The sequence below is a fragment of the Moschus berezovskii genome, chromosome 20 (assembly GCF_049115385.1).
Source record: "Moschus berezovskii isolate FMDL1 chromosome 20, NW_MosBer_1.0, whole genome shotgun sequence".
NCBI classification, from domain to species: Eukaryota; Metazoa; Chordata; class Mammalia; order Artiodactyla; family Moschidae; genus Moschus; species Moschus berezovskii.
In genome coordinates this window covers 53,365,326-53,374,945 of record NC_142479.1, presented here as the reverse complement: position 1 = coordinate 53,374,945, position 9,620 = coordinate 53,365,326, and the positions used below count along the sequence as shown (strand labels likewise).

The window sequence follows — 9,620 nt, the reverse complement described above, 5'->3', positions numbered from 1 at the left end:
ACAGTGGAAGCCCCTACACATACAGTGGAGTTCTGCTTTATTTTTGTAGCCAGAGCTTCAGTAGTTTTGATTTATTATTATTATTATTCAGAATATTCAGTTTATTCTGCCTTATAAAGGGGCTACTTTCAGTGCCAGGAAGGTGATATAAATGATTGAAACAGACCTGGTGACAGTTTGTAAGTATTGCTGAAATGTGTGATTTTATGTCCAAGAGAAAAAAGGGAACTTTTTAGTGCCATGCTTAGATGTCCAGTGAAACTTTGTCCCAAATTGATTTCTCCAACTGTCCACTTCTGCTCACTTCCCTTCTCTTTCCTTCTAGAACTGCTAATCTCAAGAGCACTTCTCATTAAACACCCTGTTTGCTAATTTTCACCTCTGCGTCTGCTTCCTAGGGAACTCAAACAGTCCCCAAAAGCAATTGGTAATTCACAACAATTAATCTGAGAGCTGGAAAGACTGCCTGAAATGTACTTTTCATCTTTCAGTGCATAATATGTACGAGCTTAAACATAAACATAGAAAGCTTATGAAACTGAATCTGTAGAGAGAAACTGAATTTTATCTAAATTATATATATTATTTTCTAAAGGTTTATGTCACTTATATATAAACACATGCTTTTTTTAAAAAATTAAATAACACAGAAGAATGTGATCAAAATTTAGTTTCCTATCATTAGGCTTTGGTAATCCCATCCAAAGCCTAGTTTTACAAATGGAGATACATTCTCATTGAATGCATTTGTATGACATTTATGTCTTTATTCATTAACCCAGCTTTAGTTGCACATATTTTTGTTCTGATGTTTATTCAAATATTATTTTTTGGCCTTCAGGAAATGTGAATACATTCCTCCAATGGCAGGTAAGTATATTATTTCACAGATTTATTTACATATTTTTATATTTATTGCTCAGATCTTTGAATTCATTTTCCCATTACATTTTATGAAGAAATCCTGCTAAATGCATAGGAAATCCATCAGTTTTCTTTTTTTAAAATTATTTATTATAATTGGAGGCTAATTACTTTACAATATTGTATTGGCTTTGCCATATATTGACATAAATATCATCCAACTTCACTGCTGACAATAATATTCAGTTGATTCTGTGGGACTTTCTAGACATACAATCATGGTGGCTAATAGCCCCTAGCCTCAGGTATGTCGCCAGATTCATTCCCCAATTACCCACAGTGTAACCACATCATTATAGACATATGGGTTTTTCTTTCATTCCTGCCTTCCTTTCCCACTTCCGCATGTGTACTTTGCAGAATCGCCCCCAAAGTAAACTACTTGCACTCACATATTTGTCTCAATATCTACTTTGGAGAAAATTCAAAGACAATACATGTTCAGCAGATATTTTTAGCTGATTGATATTGAACCAGTGGTGGTGGTTACTTCTCACGAAAGGGAGCTAAATCGAGATGTCTGTAAGTAAAGAGAACCGGTGTCAACATATGTGCTCACCTCCTTTCTCTCATATCTGTTTCTGTGTTATTACAGCATATGTGTCCATGGTGTCCTATAGGTAAGTTCAATTCTGTGCATCAAATTTGAACTTCCACAAATGTGTTATATCAGGTGACACATTGCTTTCCACTTAAACAAATGTGGTTTTCCTCAAGTGTAACCATGATCCCTTTGTTTGGAATGTTTCTCCCACTTTTCTCGACCAGGCAAAACAGACATATTTTTTAAGGGACCATTACATACCCATAAGTCATCCAAGAGCCTTCATTCACTCGACAAACATTTGTCACTAATGTGCTCTGCCCCAGAAACAAAATTAAATTTTATAGTTCATGCCCTCAGGGTGTCTGCATCGCAGCGAGTGCAAAATTTGGAGCACAATGCAGTGACAAATTGTATTTGAACAGGGTAGTTAATCATTCGGAGGAAGCATTCAGGGGAAACCTGGGGTATTGACAGAGGAATAGGAGTTTGCAGAGATAACGACAAAGATGAAACATGGAATGAAGCGGCTTCAGCAAAGGCTTGCAAGCTTTATTTTTCACCCCTTCCTCAGCTGTCCTAAAACAGCTTAACTTCTGTTTAATCTTACACAAGTCTTTTTTCTTTTTCCTCTTAACATTTCTACACTTCTTTCCCTATGGCTTAAAGAAGTAGTAAGAATACACACTATATTATATGCTATATTAAAGATTCAAACAAATATAAGTTATTCAGCACAATGCTCAGTGAACTCAACACAGTGCCCAATGAATTTAGCATAATGAATAGTAAATACTCTACAAATGATAAATATTATTATTCCTCACCTTTTATTGAAGATGTGTGGGACTTTTCCACGTACTATATATGTCGATTTTAGTTCTTCAGTTAAAAATAACATAGGAAGCTCAGTCCTATGCTCTATCACCACCTAGAGGGGTGGGATGTGATTGGAGTGGGAGGGTGGATCAAAGGGAGAGGTATATATATATATATATATATATACTTATGCTTGAATCACATTGTTGTACTGCAGAAACCTACACAACCTTGTAAAGGAATTATCTTCCAATTAAAAAAAAAAGACTTAAAAAAATTACTGTCATTCTTTGAAAATGAAAGTCGTTCAGTCCTGTCCAGCTCTTTGTAACCCCATGGACTATACAGTGCATGGAATTATCCTGGTCAGAATACAGGAATGGGTAGTTGTTCCCTTCTCCAGGGGATCTTCCCAACTCAGGGATCGAACCCAGATCTCCCACATTGCAGGTGGATTTTTTTCCCAGCTGAGCTATTGGGAAGTCTTTCTTATAAGTATTGCAAACTCTTTCTTATACATACGTCTCATTCAAGCATATACAGGAAAAAGATGAGGAGTTAACTGTCAAGTTCTCTTACTACCCAACAGAATGTCTTGGATCCATATTATTGAAGACTTAATAATTCCAAACATGTTTATATATAATGAATGATTTTGTAATGAAATATCCTGTGTACAAGTCTGACAACTGAAAGATAAATCAAAATATCCCATTCTGGTGGCCTAGCCTGGGAGACATACAGCCAAAATGTATTTCTTCTATTTAAAAGCTGTTACTCACTGCTAGTAGTGCTTGAGACAGTGGAGTGAAATCAGATACAGAATTTGAAACTTCCTTGTAACTATCTTCCTCGCCATCCAAGTTGCCCACATAGGATCACTTTCATCCATATAATATGTGGGACACCCTCCCCCAAAACATCTTTCTTTCTAATTCCTTTTCATGTTTAAACTCACCAGCACTTATTCCCTTCACCCTTGACAACAAAATATACATGAGCCATATAAGAAAATTTTTTCTCTCTGATTTCAGAGAGCAGTGATAGAAGAGAATACCACATTCAAAAAAAAAAAAACAAACAAACAAAACTGTTAGAGTCATATGACTAATGCTTTGTAAGCATTGAACCCACCAGGAGCAAAGGTGATACCCACGAGGGAAGAATAGGACAGGGCTTTAAATTGGATACACAGGCGCTTACCAGGAAAAGGAATGGTATTATTTTCTCCATTTTCAAATACTGAATGAGAAACACACAATTATGTAATTAAATGATCAATTTTCCTAGAAGGGTAAGCAATAACAAGGAAATAATGATGTCATGATAGCAGCTCTTCAGCAGGGTATAAAGGGGGCTGCGAGCCCAGAAGACTGTCAGATTCAAGAAACTCACTTTCCTGGAAACTCACCCAGACCTCCACCCTCTGACACCATGGTCAGCTCCTGTTGTGGCTCCGTCTGCTCTGACCAGAGCTGTGGCCGAAGTCTCTGCCTGGAGACCTGCTGCCGCCCCAGCTGCTGCCAGACCACCTGCTGTAGGACCACCTGTTGCCGCCCCAGCTGTGGAGTGTCCAGCTGCTGCCGCCCCGTCTGCTGCCAGCCCACCTGCCCTCACCCCACCTGCTGCATCTCCAGCTGCTACCGCCCCTCCTGCTGTGGTTCCAGCTGTGGTTCCAGCTGCTTCAGGCCTACCTGCTGCATCTCCAGCTGCTGCAGGCCCCAGTGCTGCCAGCCTGTGTGCTGCCAGCCCACCTGCCCTCGCCCCACCTGCTGCATCTCTAGTTGTTTCCGCCCCTCCTGCTGTGGGTCCAGCTGTGGTTCTAGCTGCTGCAGGCCTACTTGCTGCATCTCCAGCTGCTGCCGCCCCTCCTGCTGTGGGTCCAGCTGTGGTTCCAGCTGCTGCAGGCCTACTTGCTGCATCTCCAGCTGCTGCAGGCCCCGGTGCTGCCAGTCTGTGTGCTGCCAGCCCACCTGCCCCCGCATCTCCAGCTGCTGCCGCCCCTCTTGCTGTGGCTCCAGCTGCTGCCGCCCGAGCTGCTGCCTGCGCCCACTGTGTGGCCGGGTCTCCTGCCACAGAACTTGCTTTCGCCCCACCTGTGTCATCTCCTCCTGCCCCCGCCCCGTGTGCTGTCCCTCCTCTTGCTGCTGAATCTCTGATTTGAACATATTGCTTCGAACATACTGCTTCTTCATTTCCTCCCTCCCCACAGTTGTAGAGCTTCTTTTTAAAATGTGGAGGGTTCAAGAGAACTGGTCCCTTGAATTGATAGGCAAATACCAGACATACTGAGCCCATGTTCTATCGTCTCTCCAAAGTCCCTCCCATACAAATGAGATCACTCAGAATCTCCCAGGAAATTACAATTTCTAAACACTCCTCCCTTTTTCTTCAAGACATCTCGTAATCATGCTTAAGGAATTTGTCTCCATCACTTGTGGGTCCACCGATTTTTATCTCTGATATGGAAATACAATGAAGAATTTTTGGTGTACTCTTTGGTAAAGATTTTATTATGTCTTGCTATTCCCATGAACCTAAATAAACATCCTCCTATTGGCACTGAAATTTGAATCTGATTGCTACTTTCTTTTTTTTAAAGGATTTACATTTCGATCCAAAGTAATTGAATTTCTGCCTGCACCTGTCAAACAGCACAAATTAGTCAACATTCAAGAGAGGTCAAATGACACTGATCACTGCTAGTTATGTCTAGAAAACAGATAAATTAATCATTTTCTAATCTTTATGATGCTAAAGCTGAAACTCCAATACTTTGGCCACCTCATGCGAAGAGTTGACTCACTAGAAAAGACTCTGATGCTGGGAGGGATTGGGGGCAGGAGGAGAAGGGGACGACAGAGAATGAGATGGTTGGATGGCATCACCGACTCAATGGACATGAGTTTGAGTGAACTCCAGGAGTTGGTGATGGACAGGGAGGCCTGGCGTGCTGTGATTCATGGGGTCGCAAAGAGTCGGACACGACTGAGCGACTGAACTGAACTGAACTGAATCTTTATGGGGGAAAGGGGTGAAACTGAAGTGATAGAGCATCTATGAATATAATAACATGAGAAAAGATTTAGAAAGAGTGAACACAATACATGATTTTTAACAACACCAGCTTTCAAGGTTTTTCACCTATGAAAGCATCGCATAGATAGTTTAGTAGAGTCTATGCATTTTCTGCTTTGGGTCACATGCAATGAGACCTTCGTCCACATACGCAGTGAAAATGTTAGTCACTCAGCCGGGTCCAACTCTATGCAACCCCATGGATTATAGCCCAGAACGCTCCTCTGTCCATGAAATTCTGCAGGCAAGAATACTGGGGTGGGTTGCCATTCCATTCTCCAGGGGATCTTTCTGCCCCACGAATTGAACTCAGGTCTCCTGCACTGCCGGCAGATTCTTTATCTCTGAGCCACCATGGAAGCCCCTATACATACAGTGAAGTTCCGTTTTATTCTGGTAGCCAGAACTTCAGTAAATTTGGTTTATTATTATTATTCCTATTCAGAATGCTCAGTTTATTCTGACTTATATCGGGGCTACCTTCAGTGCCAGGCAGGTGACATAAATGAATGAAACAGACGTGGTGACAGTTCCCTGGTATTGCTGGTGACTGTGATTTTATTTCCAAGACAAAAAAAGGGACCTTCCCAGTGCCATGCTTAGATGTCCACTGAAACTCTGTCCTAGCTTGATTTCTCCAGCTGTTCACTTCTGCTCACTTCCCTTCTGTTTCCTCCTAGAAGTACTAGTCCCAAGAGCACGTCTCGATAAACACCCTGTTTGCTAATTTTCACCTGTGTCTGCTTCCTAGGGAACTCGAACAGTCCTGAAAAGCAATTTATAGTTTACAACAGTTAATTTGAGAGCTGGAAAGACTGACTAAAATGGAGTTTTCATTTTTTACTGTATAGTAAGTAGACGCTTAATCATAATCTAAGAAAACTTATGGAAATGAATACGTAGAGAGAACTGTGAATATTATCTAAAGTACTTTTATTTTTTCTAAGGATTTTATGTCACCTATACACACACATGTTTTTTTAAAAATTTTGAATAACACAAAAGAATGATCAAAATAGTTGCCCATCATTTGTCTTTGCCAATCCCATTCAAAACCAAATTTACAAACGGAGATACATTCTTATCGAATGCATTTGCATGACATTTATATATTTAGAAACCCAGCTTTAGTTGTACATTTTTTTGTTCTGATGTTTATTCAAATATTATTTTTTGGCCTTCAGGCAATGTTCCAATACCATTCCTCCAAAACCAGGTAAGTATATTATTTGACAGATTTGTTTACATATATTTTATATTTATTGTTGAGAACTGTAAATACATTTTTCCTATTAGATTTTATGAAGAAATATTGCTAAGTGCATAAGAAATCTATCAGTGTTTTAAGCCAGTCAACTTCACTGTTAACAGTAATATTCAGGTGATTCTTTCGGATTTTATAGACATATAATCATGGTGGTGAATAAGCCCCAGCCTCAGGTATGCCCCCGGATTCATTCCTCAGTTACCTACAGTGGTCACTGCATTATTAACCCAGACTTTTGGGTTTTTCTTTTGTTCCTGCCTTGCTTTCCCACTTCCTCATGTGTACTTCCCAGAATCCACTCCCCCGGTCCCTCGCCTAGTGAACTACTTGCACTCACATTTATGTTTCAATATCTATTTTGGGTGCAAATGAAGCAAAGACAATAGATGTTCAGCAAATATTTTTAGCTGATTGATACTGAACCAGTGGTGGTGGTTACTTCTCACAAAAGAGAGCTAAATCAGGATGTCTGCAAGTGAAGAGAACCGGTGTCAACACATGTGCTCACCTCCTTTCTCTCATATCTGTTTCTGTGTTAATACAGCACATGTGTCCATGGTGTCCTATAGGTAAGTTCCAGTCTATGGATCAAAGTTGAGCTTCCACAAATGTGTTTTATCAGCTGACACGTTGCTTGCCACGTAAACAAATGTGGTTTTCCTCAAGTGTAACCATGATCCCTTTGATTGGAATGTTTCGCCCACTTTTCTCGACCAGGCAAAACAGACATATTTTTTAAAAGACCATTATACATCCATAAGTCATCCAAGAGCCTTCATTCACTCGACAAACATTTGTCACTAATGTGCTCTGTCCCAGTAACAAAATTAAATTTTATAGTTCATGCCTTCAGGGTGTCTGCATCACAGTAGTGGAATGACAGAAAGTAACCGTGGTATAGCAGAGAATGCAAAATTTCGGAGCACAAAGCAGGGACAAACTGTACTGAACAGGGTGGTTAATCATTGTGAGGAAGCATCAGGGGAACCTGGGGTTTTGAGGGAGGAGTAGGAGTTTGCAAAGATAACGACAAAGATGAAACATTCCAGGAAGATGAAACGGCTTCAGCAAAGGCTTGCAAGCTTTATTTTCCACCTCTTCCTCAGCTGTCCTAAACAGCTTAACTTGTTTAATTGTACACAATTTTTTTTTCCCTCTTAATGTTTCTATGCTTCTTTGGCCTATTGCTTAAAGAAATAGTAAGAATACACACTATATTATATGCTGCATTAAAGATTCAAAGCAAATATAAGATATTCAGCACAATGCTCAGTGAGCTCAGCGCAGTGCCTGGTAAAATTAGCATGCTGCTGCTGCTGCTGCGTCACTTCAGTCGTGTCCGACTCTGTGTGACCTCATAGACGGAAGCCCACCAGGCTCCCCCGTCCCTGGGATTCTCCAGGCAAGAGCACTGGAGTGGGTTGCCATTTCCCTCTCCAATGTGTGAAAGTGAAAGTGAAGTCGCTCAGTCGTGTCCGAACCTTAGCGACCCTTCGGACTGCAGCCTACCAGGCTCCTCCATCCATGGGACTTTCTAGGCAAGAGTACTGGAGTGGCTTGCCATTGCCTTCTCCCATGCACAGTAAATACTCTACAAATGATAAATATTATTATTCCTCACCTTTTATTGAAGATTTGTGGGTATATGTTAATTTTATTTCTTCTTTTAAAAATAACATAGGAAACTCAGTCCGGTGCTCTATGACAACCTAGAGGGGTGGGATGGGATTGGGGTGGGAGGGCGGATCAGAGGGAGGGGACACATATATATTTATGCCTGAATCACATTGTTGTACTGCAGAAAGCTACACAACCTTGTAAAGGAATTATGCTCCAATTAAAAAATAAAGACTTAAAAAAATAACTGTCAATCTTTTGAAAATGAAAGTTGCTCAGTCATGTCCAGCTCTTTGTGACCGCATAGACTATACAGTCCACGGAATTCACCTGGACAGAATACTGGAATGGGTAGCCGTTCCCTTCTCCAGGGGATCTTAGCAACCCAGAGATTGAACCAAGTTCTCCCACATTGCAGGCAAATTCTTTACCAGCTGACTTACCAGGGAAGCCCTTTTTTAACCATTGCCATGCTGTTTCTTATGCAAGTGTCTCATTCAAGTATCTACAGGAAAAGGATGAGGAGTTATCTGTCAAGTTCTCTTACTAACCAACAGAATTCTTGAATTCATATTTTTGGAGGCTTAATAACTCCAAACATATTTGGAATTAATGAATGCTTTTGTAATGAAATATCTGTATACTTGTTTGATAACTAAAAGATAAATCAAAATAACCCATTCTAGTTGCCTAGCCTGGGAGACATACAGCAAAAATGTGTTTCTTCTATTTAAAGCTGTGAATACTGCTAAGTGCTTGAGATAGTGGAGTGAAATCAGACACAGAATTTGAAAATTACCTGTAGTCTACCTATCTTCCTGACCATCCAAGATGCCCGCTTAGGATCATATTCATCCATATTATTTGTGGGACATCCTCCCCCAAACATCTTTCTTTCTAATTCCTTTCCAGTGTTTCACCTGACCAGCACTTGTTCACCTCACCCTTGACACCAAAATATACATGATCTGTATAAAAATTTTTCTCTCTGAAATTCAGATAGCAGTGATAGGAGAGAATATCACATTCAAAAAAAAAGATGCTATAGTCATATGATAAAAGCTTTATAAGACATTGAACCAACCAGTAGAAAAGGTGACACCCAAAAGGAAGAACTGGGACAAGGTTTTCAACTGGACACACAGGCGCTTACCAGGAAAAGGAAAGATATTGTTTTTCTCCATTTTGGACTACTGCATGAGAAACACACAATTATGTAATTAAATGATCAAATTTCCTAAGAGGGTAAGCAATAACAAGGAAATAATGATGTCATGATAGCAGCTCTTCAGCAGGGTATAAAGGGGGTTGGGGGCCGAGGAGACTCTCAGACTCAAGAAGCTCACTTTCCTGGAAACTCACCCAGAACCT

General features: G+C 40.4%; 1 protein-coding gene across 10 annotated transcripts; it reads left to right on the top strand.

The window, feature by feature from the left end:
* The first annotated feature begins 3,709 nt into the window (after positions 1 to 3,709).
* On the top strand, positions 3,710 to 4,438 carry LOC129537618 (uncharacterized). 10 transcript variants are annotated; one of them, XM_088828477.1, is made up of 3 exons: positions 3,722 to 3,870; positions 3,973 to 4,230; positions 4,279 to 4,438. In XM_088828477.1, exons 1-3 carry the CDS (start codon positions 3,722 to 3,724, stop codon positions 4,436 to 4,438), a joined length of 567 nt encoding a protein of 188 aa, XP_088684603.1. The 10 variants fall into 10 exon arrangements, with proteins under 10 accessions (XP_088684605.1, XP_088684603.1, XP_088684602.1 ...); XM_088828479.1 differs by having other exon boundaries at positions 3,710 to 4,095; XM_088828476.1 differs by having other exon boundaries at positions 3,722 to 3,858; positions 3,997 to 4,438.
* Positions 4,439 to 9,620: the final 5,182 nt, after the last annotated feature.